This window comes from Acomys russatus, chromosome 13, assembly GCF_903995435.1.
Source record: "Acomys russatus chromosome 13, mAcoRus1.1, whole genome shotgun sequence".
NCBI classification, from domain to species: domain Eukaryota; kingdom Metazoa; phylum Chordata; class Mammalia; order Rodentia; family Muridae; genus Acomys; species Acomys russatus.
Genome location: NC_067149.1, coordinates 12,589,373 through 12,617,121, shown reverse-complemented (window position 1 = coordinate 12,617,121; position 27,749 = coordinate 12,589,373). Strand labels below are relative to the sequence as shown.

The window sequence follows — 27,749 nt, the reverse complement described above, 5'->3', positions numbered from 1 at the left end:
TATACCACCTGAGCAAGTATTTTGAAGCTTGAAAGAAAAGCTTACATAGGATAATGCTGAAGCTGAAACAGAGAAAGCCCCGGTGTGGGTGTGGGAGGGCTGTGGTGCCCGGATGGACACCAGCCCAGTGCTTAGCCCGTCCCTTTTAAAGTTCCCATTTTGCTGCACATTGAGGACAGGGACAGAAGGGAGTGAGTTGGTGATGCTGGGACCAGTTCCCTTCTTTATTTCAGTGAGACACACACACACACACACACACACACACACACACACACACACCTGTATATATACACTCACTCACATGACACTCACTCATCAGAGAGTATGTTGGGACCAAAGTCTTTTGGTTCAGTCTCTGAGCTGAGGACAGGTGAAGAGGTACATGCTGGGCCCAACTTTCCTCTTTCAGGCCTGCTCAGTATAGTCCACAGGGGGGCCAGGATGCTGGGGTAGTGCTGTGCTGGGGACTCAGTGTCACACGGGGATGGGGACTCTTAAATGTCAGCTTTCTTGTCACTTTGGCCAGGGCTGCCTACTTTCTGTTGTTCTAGCCTGCTGTAGGGCTCAAAAGCCGAGGACCCCAGTTTGTAGCTGGCAGGCAAGTCCAGGAGCGGAGCTGTGGAAAAGCAAATGGCTGGCAGAGGGGGTGGCAGAGAGGACGACGCTGAGGCTGAGGGCATTGGACTGAGGCGTGGGGAGGAGTTCCTGGGGTCACCCAAGGAGGTGCCCCTGTGGCTGGCGGGAAGGCCTGGAAGGCCAGGGGTCAGTGCCAGGAAGCCGGGAGCCCTGGGTACGGAGAGCAGCCGGCCCTGTTCCAGAAGCCGCAGAACGTTGGAGGTGGCAAAGGCTTCCGAGGCAGAGGAAGATGCTCGCTTCTCCAGGTCTCTGCTCTGGTCTTTCTTCTGCTTGGTGCGACGGTTCTGGAACCAGACCTTCACCTTGGGGCAGAGGGCACACGCGGGGGGCGGGGGGGCGGGAGAGGGGTAGTGGAGGGGGGGGGAAGGAGTGCACACGGAGGCGGGGCGTACCAGAAGGGAAAAGGGGAGGGGCAGGAGACAGAGCCAAGAGAAAAGGAGAGGAAGTTCAGAGGCAGGGTGGGGTAAAAAGGGTGGGGAGGACAGGGAAAGAAAGAACAGATTGTTAGAGTCATTTTACATCGCCTGTACCGAGGAGCTGACTGGAGACCTCATGTCTCAACGTATAGACACCCTTCACTGCTGCGCCGCCTCTGGCCCACCTACAGGAGCAGATTGGCAGACAGAAGTTGGAGTTTGCTCTTAGTCAGGTGTCTGATTTTAGACATCACTTCTGTGTAGGTAATTTCCAACACTGCCTTAGGCCAAGACCTCAAAACTAAGATCCAAGCCCAGCAGCCAACTGCCACTTACAGCTCTATGTTTATTTAGACAGGGTCTTAGGTATCCCAGACTGGCCACGAACTTCTGAACCTCCTGTTGGAGTTCCAGTGCTACCTCATAGGCCTATTATCATCACATCTGGTTGTAAAAGTTGCTAGGGAGCAACCCAAGGACTTTCTTTCTTTTTATTTATTTTGGTTTTGTTCTGTTTGTTTTTGTTTTTTTCTGAGACAGGGTTTCTCTGTGTAACAGCTCTAGCTGTCCTGGAATTTTCTCTGTAGACCAGGCTGGCCTCGAACTCACAGAGATCCTCCTGCCTCTGCCTCCCGAGTGCTGGGATTAAAGGCGTGTGCCACCACCGCCTGGCTAAGTGTCACATGTACTTTCATATATAAGCAGGGACAGCACAGTGACAGGGAAAGAGCAACAAAGGAAGGGCTGGGGGACATTTCTCATCATCACCAGCTCTCATAGGACCTCAGAGGTCCATCTACTTGTGTGGCTCTGAGAGAGGGAAGTCATGACTCCTGTGTCCCAAAAGCTGAATGTCTCACAGGAAAAGGGGCAAACCCACTCTGGCCAGTGACAATGACAAGGGATGTAGCCAGTGCAGAATGACATAACCTGGAACTGTGTAGCCCACTATACCCTTTCCTGACAGAGTTCTATGTGCAGGCGGGGAAGGCTGGGCTTGTAGACTCCCAGCAGGTAGCCCAGAATGGAGAGAGAAGGCTAGGGTAGGTCAGGCTGGGACCTAGCGCCTCCTTTGTTGTCATGTGTTAAGCTTGGCTGCAAACAAACCTCCTGTGTGCATTGTAAATCCTAGTGCCCATGGCTCATTTAAAATTCTTTCTATTAGGGTCAGGATGGAGGCTCCAGAATTTCTAGAAAATTCCGACGTGCTTCTGGAAGATCGCCCTCAGCACCTGTGCCTCTCAGTGTCCCATCAACCTCAGGGCTTCCTGTGGGGGCTTCCTGAGGCTGTGTGACTCCGAGATGTGCTCAGGGTAGCCAGAACCATGCCTTCTCCTCCGAGAAGCCTGGGGTTCCTTCTGTCTCTCGAGCTGATTCTTTCTGGCTCTGCTCTGTCCCTCTTCCAGGAAGCCATTTCTGGCTGACTCCTGAAGGGCTGGGGCACTGTCCTGTGGTGTGTTTCCTGGGCATTACCTGCCCCACCTCATCCCCACTGGGCTCCTTAGTGCTTTGCAGAAGTTCTTTGCAGGCTGCCATCTTGGATCCCTGGATCTCAAGGAATGCTTGGTGGCTATGTGACCAGATATTTTGCTGGGCCCACAGCAGAGGGGGAGCGTGGTTTCCAGGGCTGGGAGGTCTCCCCCCACCCCCAAGGGAATATCCCCTTGGTCCTGAGGTTAGTGCTCAATTCTAAATTTAAAAATAAAAAAAATGCCATTCATAATTTCAGTATCAGACAAGGGCTCCCTATGAAGCCCAGGCTGATTTGGAACTCTGCATCCTCCTGCCTCAACTTCCTGAGTGCAGGGATGAGAGGCATGTACTAGGCATTCGTCTTTCATAGGCCACTTCCTGGGACCGTGGGCTCATACAGTGTCTGGATGTCTGAGTGTGGAAGGTGCCTTTGGCTTTGTTCCTGTGCTGGGGTGGCCCCTCCAGTCTGCTGTTCTGGGGCAACGCACTGGTACTAAAGACAATTGCTGAAGGGCCAGAGTAGCATTTGTTTAAGCTAATGGGTGACTCTGTCCCCACTGGGGCTTGGCTTGTTCTTAGCCCATCTATTGGCCTGCTGAGGAAGAGGACAACTGAGGTGGCCTACAGCCTTTCTGTCACTTTAAACCTCTTCTGTTCTCATTTCTTCTGCTGGGCATGCTTATTAACGTGTGAGACAGGGTCTTTTTTTGTTTTTGTTCTTGTTCTTAGAGACAGGACTTTTCTGTATAGCCTTGGCTGTCCTGTGCTTTGTAGACCAGGCTGGCCTTGAACTCACAGAGCTCTGCCTGCCTCTGCCTCCCAGAGTGCTGGGATTACAGGTGTGTGCCGCCTCCCACAGCACAGCCAGTAGAGGGTCTTATGGAGCTCAGACTCACCAAGGATGACTTTGAACTTCTGACCCTACTGCCTCCACCTCAGGAGTGCTGGGATTACAGGTATACACCACCCACTTCCAGTGTAAGCAGTTCCTGGGGATCCAACCCAGAGCTTCATGCATGCTAGGCAAGCACTCTCCCAACTGAGCCACATCCCTGGCCTGCGTGCTATTGTTTAAAAAACGCCAGCCCTTCTGGGGGGAAGGGGAGGGGCTAGCTCTTCCTTTACACAGAGAAACTCAGTTGTCCTGAGATGAAGGAAAGGTGACAGAGAGTGAGAAAGGACTGAGAGGGAGAGAGAGGTCCCCAGTCCAGTCTGTCATGGTTCATCTCTTCCCAGAATCCTTTGTTGTTTTTATCTGGGCTCACCCTGTGTTGCTTAGGCTTGTCTTAAACTCCTGAGCCATGACCAAAGGACCTCAGCCTCCTAAGGACATGGGACTGCAGGCTCCTGCCATTGTGCATGGTACTTCCTGGAATTTTTGCTCCCTAGAAGCCATGTGATCACCATCCAGAGGCACCTCTTACCTGGCAGTATCCCCTGTGGTGGTTTGAATAAAAATGGCCAGCCAGGTATAGTGGTGCACACCTGTAATCCCAGCACTCAAGGAGGCCGAGGCAGGCAGATTGCTGTGAGTTCGAGGCCAGCCTGGTCTACAAAGCAAGTTCAGGACAGCCAAGGCTACACAGAGAAACCCTGTCTCAAAAATCTAAAAAAGAGAAAAAGAAAAAAAAAAAAGACCCCCTTAAGCTTATATATTTGAGTGCTTAGTCACCAGAAAGTGGCACTATTTGAAAGGATTAGAAGGATTAGGAGGTATGGGCCTTGTAGGAGTAAGTGTGTCTTTACCGGTGAGCTTTGAGGTTTTAAAAGCCCAAGCCAGGCCCAGTGTCTCTCTCTCTCTCTCTCAGCCTGCAGACTAGGATGTCGCTCTCAGATACAACTCACATACAGATGTAGCTCTCCAGCATCTTGTGTGCCGCCACGCTCTCTGCCATGTTGTTAATGGAATAAGCCTCTGAAACCGTAAGCCGGCCCCACCCTGCAACCCATTCCCTGCAACTTGAATGTGCCCCATTTCTAGGTCCTTTTCCATTTTCCTTACATATGAATGGGTACGTTCTATAGAAACTTGACTCTCTCTCTCCTCCCCTCCTCTCCTTTCCTTCCCCTGTGTATATATGGGTTGTGGATATTTGTGTGTATGACTATAGGCACGTGTGAGCCATGGCCTGCGTGCGGAGTCAGAGACAGCCTTGGATACTCATCCTTGTCTTCCAGGGTCCCTTGCTCTTTCACTGTAGGCCAAACAATGGTGGCAAGGTGGGTGGGCGGAGTCTTATTGTGTCTCCCATTTCCACATGGGGCATTGGGATTATAGGTGCTCACATCCAGCTTTTAATGTGTGTTCTGGGCATTTGAACTTAGATCTTCATGCTTGCTCAACAAGTGCTTTTACCCACAAGACTTTCTCCCATTTTTTCCCCCTTTGTTTGTTCCATCCTTCCTTCCTTCTTTCTCTTTTAAATTTTGTTTGCTTTGAGATAAGTTCTCACTTTGAGGTCCAGTCTGGCTTCCAACTCTTTATGCTGCCAGCACTCCTCAGTGTTAGGATTATAGGCATGTGTCCACCACTCTCGGCCCAGCCCTCTTGTTGACACTATTGTCTCTGTCCCCTCACGTGTGTGTGTGTTCCTCCCAAGTCACGCCCTTCTATGTCAGGTCTCATACCCCAAGAAGTTCCCCAGGACCAGATGATGGAAACCTGGCCTGGCTCTCACCTGAGTCTCAGAGAGGTTCAGCTGGCAGGCCAGCTCCGTGCGCTCTCGGCCCACCACATACTGGCAGCGCTGGAACTCCATCTCCAGGCGGTACAGCTGCTCTGCTGTGAAGGAGGTACGGGTCCGCTTGGGTCGGTCGAGATCGAGGCCCTTGGGCAGGACAATTTCCCGAATGGTCCCCTTGGCATCTGCAAGGACCGTGAAGGGAGCCAGGTTAGCTCGCTAGCTGAGGTAGGTCATCTGGGAGGTTTATCTTCTCTTCTTCCTCCCTCTTCTTCACAAGGTTGCACGGTGTAGCCCAGGATGACCCTGAACTCAAGGCCTGATAAAATCCTATCAGGAATCCTCGGGGCCCTGCCTGAGGATGTGATCTCAGAGAACTTGCTGCTCCTCTCTGAGCTGAGTTTCCACAGCAACCCCATGCAGAAAGCCGTTTGTAATGGGTATGGAGATAGAGATGGATGGATAGACAGACAGACAGACAGGTGCTAGATGGATGATTGATTGATTGACAGATGACAGATGGATAGATAGATGATAGATAAATGGTAGATAGATAAAGAAGGAATGACAGAGAAAGGGAGAGAGGGACAGAGGGAGGGACAGAGGGAGGGACAGAGGGAGGGAGACAGAGAGGGGAGGCGGGGAGAAGGAGGGAAGGAGAAAGAGGGAGGAAGAGAAGGGGGTAAAGAGAAGGAGGGAGAGGGAGGAATGGAAAGGGGTGAGTTTGCCTCAATAAAAACGTCAGGTAGGCTACCATGGCCTGGGCAGAGAGGACTCACTATGGCTCACCAGGATTCTGTTCTGTTGCAGAGTAAGAAATAACAGGACAAAGCAGAAACAAACCCTCAAATCTGGAGAAGATGGATTAAACTGAATGTGGTCAGTCATAGCGGGCTTCCTGGAGCCCCGGAGCCCTGGAGCCCTGCTTCCTCCTGGGGTCCATACTGGAGGTTAGTGATGCGACACAGAAGGCAGAGCTGGAGCTGGAAACTCCAGGAGGAGCCCAAGGGTTGGTACCACCCTGCTAGGTGGCTGGGTCATCTTCCATTCAGGGAACTACCCCATTTGCTGTGTCCCTGGACAGCTGCGCCACCTCTGGCTTCAGGCCAGTGTCTCCCACACAGCTTCTCTGCTGCTTTGGAATCCATTTAAAAGGAGCCAAAGACTTGTGGCCCACAATTACCACAGAGCACCACGGAGCACATAGCGAGGGAGCATGCTTTAGTCCAAGCTCCCTGGCTCTGATGTGAAATCTGTTAGCACAGGCGATAGCCAGACAGTGGAATCAGGCAGCACCGTACCCCGTGGGACCCATCAATCACACAAGAGGACTAGCTGCAGCCCCGCCACGATGGAAGGGGCAGCAGCCTGGAAGGTTCACCACCACCTCAGGAGGACTCCGTATTGCGCCTCTGCTATCACAGTACTTGGAGTGGAAGCAGGAGGCTCAGGAGTTCAAGGCCAGCCTGGGATACAAGAGACCCAGTCTTAAAACAAAAACCACTGCTACCACCAGCACCACCGCCAACAAAACAACGATTTAGCCGCTAGGAAGCTCAGGAAGCCCCTGCAGCCTGCCAGCCCCTGCAGCTGCAAGGACCCCTACGTCCACCAGGGGGCGCAGAGGTGGCTTTTGCTAATGTGCTGGGAAGCTACTCGCTTAACGGGCTTACGCGTAAGTCCTAAGAAGGGTAAAATGGGGCTGTAGATATTGCTCAGCACTAAAAAGCGATTATGCTGGCAAAGAACCCGTTCCCAGGCTCTCGACACCTATAACTCCAGCTTTGGGGGATCCTGTACTCTCTTTTGGCCTCATGGATACACATGTGCCTGGAGAAAGCCGTGGGGCTCAGTGGTTAAGAACACTGGCTGCTCTTCCAGAAGCCCTGGGTTCGCGTCTCAGCACATTTATATCGGATCACAATCATTTGTAACTCCAGTTCCAGGGGATCTGATGCCTTCTTCTGGACCTTCCCAGGCATACATGCATGCGGTGCACAGACATACCTGCAGGCAAAACGCCCATATGCATAAAAAAAATAATACAAACAGGACTGCTGGGGACTGGGGAAGATGGAGGATTTGACCACACAAGGGGAGGGAACATTACAAAGCTGTTTGTAGGCTAGGTGTGACGGTGACTTTAATTCCAGCATTTGAAAGGCAGGTGGATCTCTGTGAGTTCAAGGACAGCCTGGATTACACAGTACAACTCCAGGGCATCCAGGACTATGTAGTGAGACACTGTCAAACAAAACAAAACACACACACACACACACACACACACACACACACACACAAAACTGGCAAGATGACTCAGGAGTTAAGAACACTTGCTGCTTTTGCAGAGGACCTGGGTTTGGTTCCTAGCAGCCAGGTCAGGGCTCACAACTGCCTGTAACACCAGCTCCAAGGGATCTGCCTCTGGCTTCTGAGGGCACCTATGCTCCTGTGCCAATACCACACACAAACATACATAGAATTAAAAATAAAATAAATCCTTAAAATTTTTAAGAAAGAAAAGAAAAAAGGACACCCTTTGTGGTGAGACCATGGTTCTTCGTTTCAGTCATTTTATGAACCTAGCAATATGACAAGGCGATGTCACAGGACTGGCGAAGACAGAAATAAGGGACAGCATAAACCAATGGAGTTCAAGGACAGCCTATGGCTCAGCTTCTCAGAATGTCCTCTGGACAATCTCCTATGTGGTTTTCTTGTTTGCCTTTCGTTTTGTTTTGTATTTTTGAGACAGAAACTCCTGAGATTTCAGGTTAGCCTGGATCTCTCCCTGTAGCCCAAGCTGGTCTTGAACTTTTGACTCTCCTTGCTTCTGCTTTCTGAGGGCTGGCCTTACATGTGTGCCACGCCGGGCCTGACTCTGTCCTCTGGCTCGGATGATGTGCTGTGGGTGCTCCTGACGCTGGAAGCCAGGCTGGGTGGTGGACACTGACACCCTTCCCTGCTGTTCTCACAACTCCTGGTGGTGCCACAAGGATTTCAAAATATGAAGTTAGCCCCAACAAAAACAAACCATGAAGCCAGCGTGCTGTGTTGTCACCAAACACAGAGTCATCAATGAAGAGAGAGCGCAGTAGTGGTCCCCTGTGTTTCTGTGTACCCCGTGACTGTAAAATGATTTTAAAACAGCACACGACAAAGCCTGCCATTTCAAAACATATTTTAATGTTTACTAGAAAAAAAAAATAACCCACGTGTAGGTTCAATTTCATTAGAAATGTCTTAGGTAAGTCTAGGAGGTGCAGCCTTGCTGGGGGAGGGCTTTAAGGTGTCAAAAGCCACCGGGAATTCGCAGTACACACTTTGCACCTGGTGCTTGCAGTTCACAATGTACACTCTCCATCTGCTGGCCCTGCCGTCCAGCCTGCCTGTGGCTGGGCCTCCCTGCCCGGATGGTGACAATTGCTCATTCCTCTGGAACCATGAGTCCAAATAAACCCTTTCTTTCCTAAGTTGCCTTGGTCCTGGCGTTTTTGTCACGACCCTAGGAAAGTAACTAACACACCATGATCTCACATTGCTCCGATGAGCCTTAGAGATGGCTCACTCAGCGTGAGACATTGCCAAGCCTGATGGCCCGAGTTCAGTTCCTGGAACACATGCAGTGGAAGAGAACCAGCTCCTGAAATTTGTCCTCTGACCCTCACATACTCCCCCCCCCATACTAAAACGCTAAGCAAATAAGTGGAGCATGACTATGCCAGAAAAGGAATGATGCTCAGTGGCAGTACCAGAAGGATGGAGGGTACACTCGCTAGCAAACATCTATGTGCAGGGATGGGGCTATGGCTAGGGACATTCTAAATCTATCCACCATCACCACCCTGCCCCCGTGTATGTGCGCAGTGCCCACCGAGGCCAGAAGAGGTTGTTGGACCCTGTGGAGCTGCAGTTAGAAGCAGTTGGTTGTTAGCCACCCAAAATGGGTGCTAGGATTCACGTATTCTATAAGAGTGGCAAGTGTTTCTTTTTTTTTTTTTTTTTCTTTTTTCCTTTTTTGGTTTTTCGAGACAAGGTCTCTGTGTTAGCCTTGGCTGTCCTGGAGTCACTTTGTAGACCAGGCTGGCCTCGAACTCACAGCAATCCACCTGCCTCTGCCTCCCGAGTGCTGGGATTACAGGCGTGCGCCACCATGCCCGGCTCCCGTGGCAAGTGTTTCTAACCGCTGAGCCGTTTCTCCAGCGTGTAAAGGACATTCCAAATGAGGACCACATGCGGGGATGAACAGGCTCGAATATGCCAGTGATCACAAATAACTTATTTGGAATTAAGTGATCTCCCCCCCACCATAAATATCAAGTTTCAAGTAAATTGCAGAGCAAACCATCAATTATAAAATGGTGAATTAAAAATCATAAGAATTAAAATGGTAGCCGGGCGGTGGTGGCACCTGCCTTTAATTCCAGCACTTGGGAGGCAGCGGCAGGTAGATATTTGAGTTCGAGGCCACCCTCGGCTACAGAGTAAGTTCCAGAACAACCAAGACTACACAAGAAACCCTGTCTTGAAAAACAAAGAACATTAAAATGGTAAGAACATTACAAAAAACAAGGGATGATGCTTTTTTTTTTCTTTCAGGATTATTTTATTTTATGTATATGAGTGTTTGGCTGCATGTGTGTCTATGTACCATGTGTGGACCTGACGGCCAAGAAGGACAGAAGAGAGCACTAGAACTGAAATTACAGAATTGTGGGCTGGCATGCAGGTGCTGGGAACTGAACCCGGGTTTCTGTTCCTAACCCATGAGCTGATTTGGAACTCACTTTGTGGACCAGGATGGCCTTGAACTGACAGAGAGCCACCTGCCTCTGCTCCCCCCACCCCAAGTAAAGGGATCAAAGGCATGCACCACCACACCTGGCTCCATTCAGAGCTATCCACAGGAGATTGGAGGAAACGCCGAGGATGCATCTTGCTTCAGGAAAGTGGAACGCCAAGACTCAAACATACGATAAACAGTTGGATGAAAATACTGTTTTCGGAAAGAGCTCAGCAGCCAAGAGGATTGCTTCAGAAGCAGGAAAAACTGAGCAGCACCTGGTAAAGTTGGGCAGGGTGGATGTTTATAATCCCAGCCGGAGTGGGAGCAGAGACATAGATCCCTGGAGCTCACTGGCCAGCCAGCTCCATGAAGTGAGGAGCTTAGTGAGAGACACTCAAAAAACACGGTGGAGGGGCTGGAGAGACTGCTCAGCAACTAAGTGCACTTGTGGGCTCGGCAGAGGACTCATGTTTCATCCCAGCACCCACATGGTGGCTCACAACCATCAGCAACTTTAATTCTAAGGGATCCAAAGCCCTCTCTGGCCTCTGGGGTTCTGTACCCATGTGGTGCATATATAGATATGCAGGTAAGGCATGCAATTCAATATAGTAATATCATCATTAACAACAACACATGGAGGACAATTGTAGAAGACACCTAATGTTGGTTTCTGCTCTCTACCTATGCACTTATGACACCGTCTTAGCCACATATTAAAAACTCAAAACATAGGCTTGGCATGATGACCTTTAATCCCAGCACTCAAAAGGCAAGCGGATCGCTGTGAGTTCCAGCCCAGCCTAAGCCTCACAACGAGACGCAAAGCAACAATAACAATTACAATTTTCCCCAAGGCATCCTAAATGTTACCCACAGGGAAACGGCTGAATAGACTGTGACCCATACCATAAATATCTAGTAGCAGTGAAAAAGAATGAGGTAACGATCATGTGAACTGCCACTACGCATAAGAAAGCAACTTATAAAATAACTCGTTTATGGAGCTAAAGAGATGGCTCAGAAGACGATAAGAGCACCTGTTACTCTTGCAGAGGACCTGGGTTCAGTTCCACATAGTGCCTCACAACTATCTGTAACCCCAGCGCCTGGGATCTGCCACCGTATTCTGACCTCCACAGGCACTGCATGCATGTGGCACACACACACACACACACACACACACACACACACACACACACACACACATTGTGCATATACATGCACACATGCAAAGTAATCGTCATACATATAAAAATATTATCGAAAAATATGTTAAAAATAAATAACCTGTATAATATTATTCCATTTATGTAATAAGAACAATCACATATATTCAAGTGTTCAATATGTATTTATTAATATACCAAGCACCTGAGGATATAGAGACCAGCAAAGTGCACAAGGATCTGTTTCCAGAGATCCTGTGTCAGGAAGGGAAAGACAGAATAAATTTAAATTATTTTTAAATAAAAGCATTTGTTTTTAAATATAATCACTCTTTTCAATAAAAAAAAAAACAAATTTTAAACTAGACAAGGTTGGGGCTGGAGAGATAGCTCAGAGGCTAAGAACACTGTCTACTCTTTCAGAGGTCCTGAGTTCAATTCTCAGCAACCACATGGTGGCTCACAACCATGACAAGATCTGGTGCCCTCTTCTGGTGGGCAGCTACACAATGCGGGCAGACCATTGGATACATAATAAATAAATACATCTTTAAAAAACAAAAAACCTAGACAAGGTAAGGATGGGAGCAGAGAAGATAATTAAACAAACCAGGAAGCTACAAACCCAATCTCCTGGCCACACAGGCACCCCTCGCCCCTCTCACACTAGACCATGAAGGTCCTCCCTGGGTCCACTTCCTACCTCGTTCCAGGAAGACCCTTTCTGCGTGAAGTTGTCTGTGAGTCACTTTGTTGTTCATTCTCACTTTGTTTTTATGAGACGAGATTATGCTATGTAGCCCAGGCTGGCCTTGAACTCAGCAATCTTGCTGTTTCGGCCTCTGGAGTGCTGGGATTACAGGCATGTGCCACCAATCTTCGCTTTCACATGCTGACTCCTAATTGAGACAACATTCTTTCTGCCTTGATACAGAAAAATTATGTTGCCATGTTAAAATTCCTCGTGGAAGATTCACTCTCAGGGACTGGGGGAAAATGAGGTAGTTAAGAAGTCTTTCAAACGGAAGAGGCAAAATTCAGCATGTTAGAGACACCTACCACCCAGTTTTATTCCAACACTACTCAGCCTAGCTGTCCATCAACAGATGAGTGGACAGAAAACGTAGTAGTGCATATACACAGTGGAGTATGTGCGGCCATAAGGATGAAATTTGCAAGAAAATGGATGTAAACAGAAATCATTGTAATAACTGAACTAAGCCAAATTCAGAATACAAATACTACATGTTTCCCTCTCTCTGGTACACATTATATAGATGTATGAAAGTGTATATATATATAAATATAAATATAAATATAAATAAATATATATATACACACACACACACACACACACACACACACACACACACAGTGAACTTGGAGCGCATGGATTGGTTAGACTGTTGGCCAGTAAACTCCAGGAATCTTCCTGTCTCTTCTTCCTAGCACAGGGATAACAGCCTCACACCATGGGTGCTTCACTGAGCATCTTCTCCCCGGCCTCTGAAAATGCTGTGAACTCATCGCCACCTGCAATAACTATATGACAATAAAAATCATTAAACCAGAGCTGAGGGTGGTGGTGCACTTTAGAGGTGAACTCAAAAAGATCTCTGTGAATTTGAAGCCAGCCTGGACTACATAAGGAATTCCAGGACAACTCAGACTAGATAGATAGATAGATAGATAGATAGATAGATAGATAGATAGATAGCCCATGTCAAACACACACACACACACACACACACACACACACACACAGAGAGAGAGAGAGAGAGAGAGAGAGAGAGAGAGAGAGAGAGAGAGAGAGAGGAGACAATTCTTACATCAACACAGAGCAGAACCTATTATAAATTAAGAGTCATTAAACTGGTGAGACTGTGGGAGGAGAGCCTGGAGGCAGAACCACACACCCTCAGGGATCATGAATGTTCTAGAAAGATGGCATTTCAAATTACTTGGAGGAAAGGCAGGCCTGTTATAGACATGGCCCTTGGACAGTTAGCTCATTGTTTGAGTAAGGCAATCCATCTGCCATTGCATGCAGTACCAAATTAACACTTAAATGTGAAAAAGAGAGCTTCAAAAAAAATCAAAGGAAAACAATGACCAATTTGAGTACCCGTGAGCAAATGCTTCTGCAGGAAGTGAGAGAGTTAAACACAGACCCTGATAAGAGGCTTGTCACGTGCAGAACAGTTGTGTGGTCAGACATGTCCAGCGGCTTAAGACCAGGGCCAAAGCTGGACTGAACAAATTATCCAGAGAAGAAGAAACACAAATGGTTAATTAAAATGGAAAGTGTCGGGTCGGGAGAAGGCTCAATGGTTCAGAAGAGTGCTGGCTGCTCTTCCAGAGGACCTGGGTTTGATTCCTAGCACCCATGTGGCAGCTCACAATTGTTTGGAGCCCTACTTCCAGGTTATCTGATAACCCTCTCCTGATCTGTCCACAGACATACATGCAGGAAAAACAATGCTGCCCATAAAATAAGTCAATCTTCAAAAACAAAATAAAATGGCCAAGTGCTCAGGCTCACAGGGGGTCAGAGAAGGGAAGGAGGGCAGCATGAGGGGCCCACAGATTTTTGAAACATTGTTATTTTATTTCTCAGACTAGGAAAATGCAGGCCCGAGTCAGGGCAGTTAGGTTCTCGGAAGCTGTTAATAAAAACACAAATGGATACAATATGGCAAATTCTGAGGGTGGGGGCGGGGCAACACAGCCCTATTCACAATAGCCAAGATATGAGATCTGCCTAGGTGTCCATCACTAGATGAGCAGATAAATAGAATGTGGTAACACATGGAGTTTTATTCAGCCATAAAGAAGAATTAAATAGGGGGGGGGGCAGTGAGAGCCCAGTGGGTTAAGGCATTTTGCCACGGAGTCTGGTGACCTGGTTTTCATCTCCCAGATCCACATGGTGGAAGAAGAAAGCAGATTCACAGGAAGTTGTCCTTTGGCCTCCATACAAGTGCTGGGACATGCTGGGCCTGTGGGTGTGTGCGTGTACACACACACACACACACACACACACACACACACACACACACACACACACTCACTCACACACACACGAGATAAATAAATGGAAATTTTAATTAAAGAAGCATGCTTTAAATTAAAGAAGTCAGTTGATGGAAAACAAATGCAACTGGAGGTTATTGTATTACTTGAAGTTAAGTCAGGAAGACAAAGAGCACGTCTTCTCTTTCACCTTGGAGTCCTAGAATTGCTCATAGACACTGAAAACCATATATGTATTCATATGTGTGTGTGTATATGTATACACACATGTGACATAAGAGAAGATGAGAAACGAGGAAGTGGGGTGGGAAGGGAGAGGAGGAAAGGAATCAGGAACTAATGGGAGGGACTGTGGGTGCAGTAGGAGGGTGGTGTATTGGAGAGCCATTGTCTTTGTGAAAACCAGTAACACATAATATCAGTACAACCAATAAACAAGCAAACAAACAACAATAAATAATATGCAGGCCCTCCTAGAACCCTTGAAGACATTTATGTTCTAAAGAAATACCGGAAATTTGATGAAGTCAAATCTATCAGAATGTAGTTTCATTCAAACAAACAAACATGTCGAAAGCTGGCTAACAGGAGAATGGCTGTTGGAACCTGTGAACCTTTGGCTTCCCTGGAGCCATTGGTAAGACTGAGGAATGTCTTCATCTACTAGCCTGGATAGACTTTCCCAGACACTGGTAAGTGCAATGGCAGGTATGTATAAGGTTGTGTAGGGGTGTGTGTGTGTGTGTGTGTGTGTGTGTGTGTGTGTGTATGTATGTATGTATGCATTACTTGTAGAGTAGACTCCTGTGTGTTCATGTAGACCCACACATGTATACCCCTTCTGTTCCCTCTGGGGACTAGAAGTTGATCAGAAAAGGATGATGACCATCCTTTGTATAATTTAAAATTATATTTTATTATAAATTAAATAATTATATTTATTTAGTTTGCTTTGAAGGCAAAAGAACCTTTCCCCCGTGCTGAGGAAGGACCTCAGCACCTTCAGCTCAAGTGTTTCCCCACTGTGCCCCTGAGCTTCCTCCTAAACTCTCAGACACACGAGGTGTGTGCATATTCAAGGATTCAAGAAATACAGATCAAAGTGCTTAGTTAAAAAGTTTCTGGACAATGCAGTTTGATGACTGTTAACATAGCATTTCATGGCATTGGTGTTACTGGTGAGGAAAATCTAGGAGGGTGTTGGGGGCAGTGAGTGTGTCCAGCATCCTTCTCCTTCCTTCCTCCTCCCCCCTTCCTTCCTCCTCCTTCCTCTTCCTCCCTTTCTTTCTTCTTCTTCTTCTTCTTCTTCTTCTTCTTCTTCTTCTTCTTCTTCTTCTTCTTCTTCTAATATGGAGTGCTTCCCAGATTTGCATGTCATCCTTGCACAGGGGCCATGCTAATCCTTGTATATTTCCAATTTTAATATGTGTGCTGTTTTAGCGACCCCCAGCAGCATTTTCTATCAGTGACAAGTATCTGTATGAAGTTGTGTGGACTGGATTCATCACTCCACAAATTCTGCATTTCCACATCCCAGAGTCCCTTCCTCCCCGCCCTACTCCTCTCCATTTCTAATGGGGACTAAAATCTAGCATCCCCAAAGGAGACAGTCATTAGATGTGATGACAGTTTCAATTTTGGTTCACACAGAAAATAAACCTCAAAAAGATTTTTTTTTTAAAAAAGAAAAGGACCCGAGGGATGTCTGCAACACAAGTCACAGAAAGAGGGTTTGTTTTCTTAGTTTATAAATAGCCCTTTCAGGGATGGAGAGGCTCAGCCACGGAGAGCACTTCTGTTCTAGCAAAGGCCCCAGGTTCCACAACAAGCATCCACACGGTACCTCAGAAGCATCCGTAGGCACACATATATGGTACCTCACAAGCACCCGTTGCACATATACATACAGGCAGGGAAAACACTCAAAATAAGTAATCTTAAGTTTAAAAATAGCTCTTCCAAACTTGAAATAACAAAAGCCAATTCACATAAATAATTACATGCAAAGCACAGTGGAGAAAATTAAAATGCAGAATAGATATTAAGACAGGTTTAACCTCACTAGCAGTTGAAAATTGAGAGTTCTTTATTTACTTGAAAAGATCTTACTCTAAACGTTAAAGAATGACCTCAGACGGAAGGAGGCGGTGAGTGACGCATGTGTTCTTGCTCACTGGGCACGTGAGCTAGCATGTTTTAGCATAAAATATATAAGTACCTATAATGACTTTGTTGTGCTTTCAATTTTTTGCTTCTGAGAATTTACCTTGTCATTGTAAGCGTACCGTGTATACGCGAAGTGGTTTCAATTATTGTAGGTATTTTGTTATGATGCATTTCAAACAGATGCAAAACTAAAGAGAATAATATAATGGATGTTCACTGTCCCCTGCTCATTATCATCGTGTCAGAAGCAGCCCTATTTATTTGTGTGGACACACACACACACACACACACACACACGTGCACACACATATGTACATACACATACACACACACACACACACGTAAAACATCATGTCACTTTACTTACGAGAAGACTCCTCCAAGAAAGGTAACCAGAGAACTATTACTGCAACAAAATTTAACAATCATTCCATGTTAGGTATGGTGGGGCCACTTGCAACTCCAGCACTCAGGAGGCGAAGGCAGGAGAATTACTGTAAGTTCAGGGCCAGACACCATTTTAAAACAAAACAAAACAAAATGATAACAAAACAACAATTCCTTAATATAAAGAAAGATTTCACTTGCTATTATATTTTTCCATAAGTGAGATTTTTTTAAAAACCTACTTGTTTAAATTAAGATCCAGCCTTGGGACTAGGGAGATGGCTTGCTGGGTAAGAGCTTGCCCTGCAAGCACAGGGACCTAAGTTTGAATCCCCAGCACTCACAAAGAAGGGGGGGGGGGTGCATGGAGCATGTGCCTGAAGCTCTAGCACTTGAGAACAGAGATAGTGGATCTGAACTCATCAGCCAGCCAGCCGGGCAGCAATGACAAACTGCCAAGCTTCCAGTCCAGCGAGAGACCCTGTCTCAAGGCAACCAGACAGCAAGAGATAGAGAGCAAGATGCCTTGTCCTGGTCTGACCTCTACATGTGCTTGCAGTAGGTGCTCAGGATGTGTGCAAACATATTTCCCATGCATCCTTTACAAACACTCATGCATGTGCATGCTCACAGACACACATGCACGTGTACACACACATAAACACACACACACATGCACACACACACACTCGCACACGCACACACACATGCACAGAGGTTAGAATTGTGAAAAAACAAAAGAACCAACCTGAATACCTATCAGTAGGAAATAAGTTAAACGAATAACGTGTGAGATACACACAATGGCACAATGTCTAGTTTATCTTTAAAATGAAAGAATTCTAGATATATTTCCACGCAACATTTGCTAATGAGAAAAGGTTGTGAAAACACCGCATGATTTTGCAACACATCACTCAGATGCTTGTGCTTTTCAGTTACTAGGGACATCCTTGGAGCAAACATGGATCACGCAGTGAAGAAAAAGAGCTTCTCTCCATATATGGCAAAGTGAACCAGTTTGGTGGACTTTATGACTAAAAAGACATCACGGTTCTCAAACAAAGGCTGTCATAAAATTGGAAAGCAAGCTATAAACTAGAACAATCACCATAATATTGAAGGCAGTGGGGGAGGGACTACAATATAGAATTGCCATGAACCAATAAGGAAAGGAGCGTTTGAAAATATGGTCAAAAGGAAAAGTCAGCAACTGGCAGCTGAGGAGATGCTGCCGGGCTCACAGGTGTGGGAAGATATTCAGTTTCATTAACAAAGAAACGAAGTTAAAATGCCAGCTGCTCCAGTCACCTGACACTGACAAAATTTAGGGGGTGGGCAAAGGTAGAAGTGTGAATTACTAGATTTTTTTTTTGGCAGAATAATTTGGCAATATCTATCAATATATAAACAAGCCAGGTGGCTTGTCACACACAACAGGGAAGTGGAGACAGAGAATCCAGAGATCAAATCAACTTCAGCCACACAGTGAGTTCTAGGTTAGCCTGGGCTACATGCAAATAACTGTCTCGAAATACCAAAACCAGAGGCCAGCCAGATGGCTTAGCTTGTCAAAGTGCTATGCCGCCAAGCCTGAGGACGTAAGTTCCATCCGCTGTTCCATACACTGAAAAGAGTTGCCTCCAGTAAGTGGACATCTGACCCCCAAACACTTTACTCACACATACGATGAATAAATTAAAATGTAAAAACCGAACCAGAGGCTGGAGCGATGGCTTAACAGTTAACAGTGCACATTACTTTCTTGTTGAAAGAGCATACCGCTCTTGCAAAAGACCAGAGCACGCCTGTAGCTCCAGCTCCGGGGGATCCAGTGGCCTCTTCTGGCCTCATGTACACACACACACAACACACAAACACACAAATACACACATCACACACACACACACCACACCACACCACACACACACACCACACATACACACAAACACACACCACACACACACACTCACACACCACACACACAACACACACACACCCCACACACACCCCACACACACGGATAAAATCATAAACCATTTAGCAACAACAAACAGTCCTAAATCAACCAACTAAACAAAATAAAGTAAGTCTAGAGAGGCCCTAGGGAACCCGCTTAAAGCTAGAGGGCTTGCTCAGAACCTGGGGTGCAGAGAGGGTATGGCAAAGGGAACGGTCTGGCATTCTTGGTAGGGATGTTAGTTTCCAGCAATAAGGGCAATTTGGCATTATCTTTCAAATTATAAATGTAGACACCCGTTGACCCAGTAACCCACTTTGAGGAACTCCCTCAAAGATATACCCATCAAGTGGAAAAAGCAAAGCAAAGCAAAACAAACAAACAGAAAGCAGCCAAGTTTATTTACTGCAGCTTGTATGCAGCAGCAACAGAAAACAGCCCAGTGTCCATCACTAATGTGCCAACTGTGGGACAGAGCTCCCGTGCAAAGAAACGCCATATATTTGTTAAACGCAGGCGAGGATTCTTTATGTCTAAAATGCAGTGGGAAGAAAACGAACACATAGCTGTACAGATGTGCAGAACCATGCAAATGACCTAGAGCAGTCGATTACAAGGCACTAAAAATGGCTTCTTTCCAGCCACCGGGTTTCACAGTAGACTTTAAAAGGGACAGAATGGATGGGGGCTTAGAAGGTTCTAGGCAGGAATCTGGGGTGAGACAACGTGAGTTCCCTCCCCAGGACCCAGAGGGCAAGACCCAACTCTTAAAACTTGTCCTCTGGGCTGAGCCTGTAATTACAGTGCTTAGGGAGGCAGAGGCAGGTGGATTTCTGTGAGTTCAAGGTCAGCCTGGTCTACAAAGTGAGTCCAGGACACCCAAGAATACAGAGGGAAACGCTGCCTTGAAAAACAAAACAAAACAAAACAAAAAAACCCAAACCAAAAAACAAAACAAAAGAAAATTGTCCTACATGAGTGAACACACACTAAAATAATAAATGAATAAATAAATAAATAAATAAATAAATAAATGGGGTTATGGATGATGTTTTAATGAACTCCCCACTTGACAATTAAGTGAAATGTCATTAAAATCCTGTAAGCTTTCAAATCAGCACTTTTCCTGCTAGGAATTTATTTCAGTGAAACATTAAAAAAAAATCTGCACAAAGCCAGGGGCTTCGGGAGTTCATGTCCCTGTGTTTATACTAAACTGGACCAAGGGCAGGTCCTCTTCCCTGAGCCACACAATCAGCTAACTGCACAATCAAGGAAAGCAGGGCTCAAGGAACTACAAATGCCTCCTGCAGTTTGAGATTAAAAAAAAAAAAAAAAAAGACAATTTCAAAATAGCATGGGGAAAGTGCCTGGAAGGAAACAACACTAGGGAAGAAATGTCTGGCAGCCTTTGCTGCCTCTGGTTCATTTTTTTTTTCTGGGAAGTGTGCGTTCAGGTGTCTGTAAGTCAAATGAAGTTGTGTGTGGCCTGCCTAACCTGCATGTTGAGGGTGTGGGATCCTCCCTGCAAATCCATAGTCTGTGAGATCAAGCTTAGGGGAGGGGGTTGGGGATGAGGGGGGAAGAGCGAGCAAGTCCATTTTTCTAAGCTACTTCAGGCTCATGGGTTGGCAGGGGGCAGATTTATCTAGTGGTTTTAGCTAGTTAGTTGTTAGATTTTTTTTCGTTGTTGTCTTGGTTTGTTTTCATGTTCCTGTTGTTTTCGTTTTTGATAGACTCCAAGGCAAGTCTTGAACCTGAGTCAACCTTCCTATCTGTCTCTGCCTTGTAGAGTGTGCTGGCATTACCAACTCTGCCACCACTCTGGTCAATCAATTTTGGCTAATTTTGCTGGTCGAACCTCACCTCACCTCACCTCACAGAAGCATCCACCGCAGCTGCAGCCATGCACTTCCTACGACCTTGTTAGAGCCCGCTGCCTTGCCATCCCTGTGATCAGAAAGCACACACACACACACACACACACACACACACACACACACACACACACACACACGCACACACTTAAGGTTGTTCAGTCTTAGTTTTTTTAGCAATTCCCAAAGTTGGGAAATTTTAAAATAAGACTTTAACGACCTCATGCTTTCACAGTTAACATAGTGTGATCCTCCTGTCCACACAAATGTGTAACACCAAAATAAAAAGGGATTTCATGTCATTCTTTGGGGGAGTGGTCACTAACGGCCTCATTCCTAGGAAATAGTAACAAATGATCTTTCATTTATTTGACAAATATTTGAGTGGCTATTGTGTGCTGAGAATGGAAAAAAAATGGTGTGGGCTTGGCAGACATGGTGTCCACTTCCTTCTCGGTTCCCAGGGGCGCACAGAACATCGGGGCAATCCGCCCCCTGCTCTCTCTCCGGGCAAGGTTAATGCCCGCCCCCCCAATCCAGGAGCCCAGTGTGCCAGGACAGTTTAGCAGTTGGGAGTCTTCGAAGACAGCAAACCTCCAGGCTAAGATGCAACCCTCAATTATTCAGGTACGCGGGGGTGGGGTGGGGTGGAAGGTGCACAATGGTGTCTGCGGACTGATTGAAGAAGAGGAAGAAGACGCACAGCTCTGAGCACAAAGGGTTAGAGAGGGCCCCACCTCTTCAGGCTGGCACCCCACTTCACCTCACAGCCACGAAGCCTGGACTTGATCGAGCCCACCCTTGGCCTTACAGGCCAGATTCCTGACAGTCGCTGCCCCAGCGCTGCAGTGTCCAGGCCGCTGGAAACCCCAGGCGTCTGCAGGAGGTAGAAGACTCCTAACGCCCGCCCTTCGAGATTCAAGGCAAGACTAGGCTACCCTGGGTCTCTGGGGGAGGGCTTGCTGGCCTCAGCGCCCGGTCCTCGAACAACTAGGCCCATTTCTCTCATTTTAAACAAACAGGAAGGAGAAGGTAAAAAAAAAACAAAAACAAAAACAAAAAACAAAAAACCCTCATAGGCTCCCCCTGTCGCCCCCGATTAAAATGAAACAGAAGAAATTGTATCCAACCAGGAGGGAAACGGGAGGCGGAGGAAACAGCAATGGCGTCTAGGCGTAAGTGCTCTTTTTCATAGATAATGCCTCAATTATGAAGAAGAATTTGTAGGCAAGCCCGACCACATCAAAATAACCAGCAGCCCCAGAGATCCACACTCCCAGCTGCAGCTTTCCAAGGCTTCGTCCTCAGCGCCCTCTCGTTGGGTCCTGTGGCTATGGGGATCCACCGCGTTTGTACAGGGAAAGAAAGCTCCAGAGAACAGAGCCTTGTAACTCCGGTGCCCAATCGGTCTCTGAAAATGAGGCTTGGGCGGAAGAGCCTAAACAAGGCAGCGTTCTGCCACCTGCTTCTGATTTTTTGTTTGTTTGTTTGCTTGCTTGTTTTGTTTTTGTTTTCGTGTGGTTAGAACATAAGAGAGGAAAATACAGACCCGAATCATGGGCAGCACAGACCAGCGATGAGAATGCGGGGTCTTCTGCCAAACGAAGCAGTGGGGAAAATATAAAACGAAGCAATCATAAAAAAAATATTAAAGTACTCTCCGCAAACGGTAAAAATAAAAAAATGTATAAAGTTCAAAAGCTCCAAAAGTGCGGCTTTATGAACGAGTCTCCTAAAACCTCCAACATCTGCTTCAGGCGTGTGTGCTGGCCAGGTTTCCAAACGTATCCATAGACTGAGATACTGAGACCCACTCAGAGGCCCAGGATTGGGGCCTTGCCCTGATCTCTGCAGTCCAACACGGCCTTGGCTCTGCTGCACAGCGCCTGCTCGAGCAAGGCCAGGCCTCAGCCTGGAGGTCTCCCAGGCTCTGGGGCCGATAGAAACTCAAGTGTACCAGGCAGGCCAGCCCCAAACAACCATTGTGCATGGTGCTCCGTCATGGCTGGCTACAGGTTTTGAAGGGTCAGTTGGTGCTCTGATCAGGGTTCAAGCTATTTCAAGCCAAAGGCTCAGTCTTCTCAGGACCCCTCAGACCCCCAGGTATGGGACACCTGTGTCTAGTTTCCTCTCCAGGGTGGTTTAGCTGTGTAGAGACTAGCTTAGTGGATGAGTAGTGCTCCTACGGAGGATCTGCTGTGATGGGAGTTCACGCTTGCAAAAGCTACAGAAGAGCTGCGGAAAAGTGCGTCTTGCCTAGTGTTTGGATACTTGCAGAGGAGGCAGCAGGTCCAAGGCGTACCTCTGACAGAGCAGATTATTGGTGCCTCTTGCCATTGACCATAAAACCCTGGAGCATTCACAGATCTATCAAGATCAGTTGAATTCTCTTCCTGGTTGTTACGGGAAGTTACCACCGGTGCCAAAGCCAAGGCAGGCTTGGTTTACCAATTGCAGGGATCTGTGAGTCATACTTGCCCCTAGTCCTCTGCCTGTCTCAACCCTAAAAGAGTCAAGCAGGGTTGGCCAACTGCAGGGTGACACTGGAGCTTGGAGGCCCCATTCCTTCCCTTTCCAAGATAAAACAAAAGGTGCCTTCCACACTACCCCTCCTTAGCCAAGGATCGGGCAGGTGGCTGGAGAGAATGTCTCCATTTTGAAATCAGAGCAGAAAGAGGGTGCCTCCTAGGCTCCTAGCTTTGCATTCTCAGAGGAAATCTGAGACATTGACGAAGCAAGGTTACCCAGGGGACTGAGGAGGGCCTCACTGCCTTTTGGCAAGATGGTCTAATTTTTCCTTTATCAGCTGGTTCTTTACATCTGTAAATGGCTGGCTTTCCACAGCAGTTCAGTCCCTGGGGCCGTGGTGTGTGTTTGGGTGTGGGGGGGCAGTAAAGAGGGGCTTCTGACTGCCAGATAACACCAGCTCATCCATTAGAAAGGTCACCCCCAGAGCTACCCACTCCTTCCTTCAACAAATATTTCTGGGGAGGCTGTGGAGTGTTTTCCGTGTTCCCGATGGCACCTTGGATCCTTAGCAAGCTTCAGAAGGAGGGTGGCAAAGCCAGAGGTGAGACACCAATTCTGCTCGCCTCCGCCTCAGGGCTAAAGGCCTCTCTGAACTAACCCCACACCCAGAGGAGGGAAGGAGTGTGAAAAGAAGTGGAGAGAGTGGGATCATTTCTTAGGAGAGCCTTCCGCCCACAGCTACCACAGCAGATAATCCTCTCTCCCTTGCACCTTCTAATGGCTTCCTCAGAAGATACGAGGGGGGATATATCTTCTGAGGACCTGGGGACAAGGGTAAAATGTGCAAAGAGCTTATGGGAGGGGAGGGCTGTTCATATTGGGTGATGAAGGCCTCGCTTCCCTTCCCCAATGTCGGCTTCACTTATGGAAGTCTCCACCCTTAGCTGTGGTGGGGCTTCTAGTAATTGAGCAGTGACTGACACGGGTGACCCTGCCTAGGAGGGATTAGCAGTAAATGACGTCCTGGGCATTTCAGGCCTTTAATAACAGCCCTCCTCATTAAATGGGGGAGGGGCAGAGGGATTTGTGAGTTCTGTATTTGCTTTTGATTTCAGTCCAGTGGATAACTGTACTTCATAGTTAATATTTTCGTTATATTTTTACAAATGTAAGAGAATCACCTTGTGTGGGTACACTATATAAGTGTATTCCCTCCTGAAGACAGACCTGGGCAAGCCTCCACATATGTCTCTCTTCACTTAAGCGGCTCTACTGTAGAGAGGAAGGGTCACTTTTTACTCCCACCTCTAAGAGTTCGCACAAGAGACAATTCCACTGATGCCCACAAACAATATTTATTTGTTCTACATAAAGGTTGGTAGGAATGGAGGAGGTGGTGTTTGGGCTCGGAACTCAGCCATCCCGACCAGAGGAAATGCCTGTTCTTAGGTGGATGCGATGCACAGCTCGGGCAAGGACCTTACCCTAAAAGCTGTGTCTCTGGAACCTTTGCAGATTTCCTCAATGAAACTCAACTGGTGGTTCACGCCTTGCCCTCAGAACCCCTCAGATGACAGAATGGAATTCTAATTTAACCAACAAGTCTTCACATCCTGGTGGTGTGACCAGGTCCCTAGAGTGGCAATGGCCACCCAATCTTCTAGTGACCCCACCTACTCCCAGGGGTGTTTCTTTATGCTGGGTCTCTGCCTGCATCTGGATCTAAAAGTGCTACCCGCTCCCTGTGCATGCTGCCCCCATGCCCTGCCCTAGCTGAGTCTCAGATCCCCAGGGCCATTCACATGGAGGCGGGCAGGGAAGTTGCACTCCACCAGCTCCAAGGTATTAGAGACTCAGGTGAGAGAAATCTAGGTACTCCTAGGCAGAAGAGAGGAAATTGGCTACGGCCAGCGGCCTCCTGAGGCCTGCGGGTTATAGGACAGGAACGTGGGATAAAGAGTCTCGAAGAAGAAAAAGAAGAAGAAGAAGAAGAAGAAGAAGAAGAAGAAGAAGAAGAAGAAGAAGAAGAAGAAGAAGAAGAAGAAGAAGCTGCTGCTAGGTGAAGCCAAATGAGCCAGTTGGAAACCCCAGGATGCCAGGATGGGAGGAGAACAGGCCCCAGGAAGTCAGAGATCCAGCTGAGGGCTGAACTCGAGACGTCTTTCTCCAAGTATATACCCAAAAGATGCCCAGACCCAGGATCCTGGCTTTGAGGGCCTGGGTCTGGATGGGCAATCGCAGGAGAGTGCCTAGGAAAGGCTCGCACACCGGGTGAGGGCGGTTGGAGCAAAGGAAGAAAGCATCTGTTAGGCTAGGCGGAGGAGCACCCGGAGTTGGCGTCCGAGCCACTGAGAACTGGAGCAGCACGGAGCAGCGGTGGAGCAGGCTACCCTACGCCCGCCCACCCAGCCACCTCTGGACATCAACCCACGGCAAGGCCCAATGCTGAGAAACAAGGCTAGGCTGAGTAGGGGAAGCACTGGATCCGCCAGCGCCAGCTGGGCCCCGACCTTCTTCAGCAGCTGTCCACTCGGGTCCCTCCCAATCCTGTCCCTACAGAGCGCGCGTGACACTTTCTCCGCCCTCGCTCTGAGAACCCCCACGCAAGGGCCCTGGCTCTCGGTGTCCTGCTTCCTCAACTGATTCGTGTCCTTACTACTTCAACTAGCCGGGATGGGCCTAGAGAGAGAGGACCGGTCCAGCAGGAGGAACTGCAGGGCAGAGAAACAAGGACTCTTTCCAGTCCCTGCTTTGTCCCCTGCATTCAGCTCAGTGTCCCGCACACAATAGCCACTCGGAATATTTGCAGAATGTACTGCCGAATGAATGAACCAGTATATAAACCGAGAGATGGACGCTGTAGGGAGGTCGGAGGCCCCAGGAGAGGCAGCGTGGTGGCCCAGGACTCAAAGCTGTGGCTGTCCCCTTACCTCGTACCAGGATGCGGCGGCAGTGGTCCGTCTCACCAAGAGCTTGCTGTCCGTCGCTGTCCCCACCGCTCTCCCTGGAGCCTGCAGGGCTGGAGGCGGAGGTCCCAGCAATCTCCCTCGGACTCGCGCTACCCGTGTCAGCACGCAAATCTTCCGCTCCGCCGTGATCTCCGTGACGCCCGCTGCGGCCACCAGGCTCCTCCTGGCGCTTGGGGCCGCGGTCCCGCTCCGCGCCCCCATCGCCCATGCCCGCCGCCACTGCTGCCTGGGCCACGGCGGCTGTTAGTCCAAGCCAGAGATAGCTAGTTCTTCCCCGCCCCGCCCCGCCCCACCCCTTCCTCCATCTGCCCCGCCCCTTCTACAGGCCCCGCCCCCAACTGCGATTGGGTGCGAGCTAGTCTAAGACTGTGGGTGGATCCCGTAGGCACAGCGCAGCGGGTGATGGATGGGGGTGGGGGTGCGGGGGAGAAAAAGGAGGGGGTGAGGGGAAGAGGAGTAGGGAGAGAGAAAGAGGAGAAGAAGGAGGGTTAGGGACAAGAGAGAAATGAGAAAGGGAGAGGGAGGGAGCGATGTCCTCGCGCGGGGCGGTGTTTAGAGCCAGGCGGTAGGAGACTGTACCGCTGCCGTCACACAGAAGACCTCCCCATACCCTCTCAAAACTTTATTACTCCACATCTGTCCTTCTTGCTCCTCTCCTCTCTGTTCCCTGTATCCCCAGGGAAACGCACCTGGCTCTCAGGCTAGCTCTACTCGACGGAAAACCCAAGGCTCGAGGAAGGCGAACCCCCGCTCGATCCCGGAAAACAAGAGGTTTGCTGGGCTCCAGCGCTTGGTGCTGTGGGAGCGGGGGTTGGGGATAGAGACCGGGGTAGGAGGCCTGGGGTTTAGAGGCAGTCCTCCAGCCAAACCCACACTGACACTCGACCACACAGAACAACTACCTCTTGAGAGCTCCCACAAGTTTGGACAGACAAGCTCAGGAGGCCAGGCCGACGCGCTCTCCCTGGTCTGGGTGAGGTGCCCAGCTGGACAGGCAGCTAGCCAGGTGGTAACGCCAGGAGCGAACGCTGGGGCTCTCGTAGCTTTAAGGCTGTTAACTCTCAGGACTGACACTTAAGAAAATGAGAGGGAGCTTCGGCTTTTTCCTCACGCTTTCTGCCTTGGAGCAGTCCCTTCAGCAGTGCCTGCCTCCCACTACCAGAAGGAGACTGTGGGCAAGGGGCTTTCAGGCGTCCTCTTAACTATAGTTTCTGCAGAATCCAGCTTCCGCACAGACAGCGTCAGGAGGTGTGGGGGCCGGTCTCACTTTAATTGGCTCGGCCTTAAAGAGGCTTGCTGGAAAGGTTAAGAGGAAAGGTGTCCATGGTGCCTTCTCCAAAGGCCAGGGATCCCGTCCCGCAGACTTTTCCCTTCTTCCAGCTGCAGATCTGGGATAATGCAAGTACTGGAAGTTACCAAATGCTTGGTGTGAGTCTAAGCCAAGGTACTTTAGGAGGCCCCAAGATCTGATTGAGGGTGTCTGTGACCACGGGGAAGCAGAGGTGGGGTGGGAAGGTAAGCTGTCTCTCAGGCAGGGTTGAGTATCACCCTGACCCCTCTGAGGGTGAACAGGTGTGTGAGTGTGTGGGGAGTCAGTTAGTGCCTTGGCTGCCTTGGCCTGTGTTCTGTAAACGTGAGAAACTATTGTGTGTATTGTCCAATCCCAGAGGCCCTTAGCCAAAGAGGGGGTTGGCAGATTTGCACCAGTCGTCACTGGATGATTCTCG

At 48.5% G+C, this 27,749-nt stretch overlaps 1 protein-coding gene and 1 pseudogene across 1 annotated transcript; both read right to left on the bottom strand.

Moving 5' to 3' along the window:
* Positions 1 to 223: 223 nt before the first annotated feature.
* Positions 224 to 26,232, bottom strand: Vax2 (ventral anterior homeobox 2). The gene is made up of 3 exons (XM_051154575.1): positions 25,984 to 26,232; positions 5,204 to 5,391; positions 224 to 938 (listed from the first exon to the last, which is right to left on the bottom strand). The coding sequence occupies exons 1-3, from the start codon at positions 26,228 to 26,230 to the stop codon at positions 495 to 497; spliced, it is 879 nt and encodes a 292-aa protein (XP_051010532.1). The 5' UTR covers positions 26,231 to 26,232; the 3' UTR covers positions 224 to 494.
* LOC127197829 (uncharacterized) lies at positions 15,538 to 15,637 on the bottom strand (annotated as a pseudogene).
* Positions 26,233 to 27,749: the final 1,517 nt, after the last annotated feature.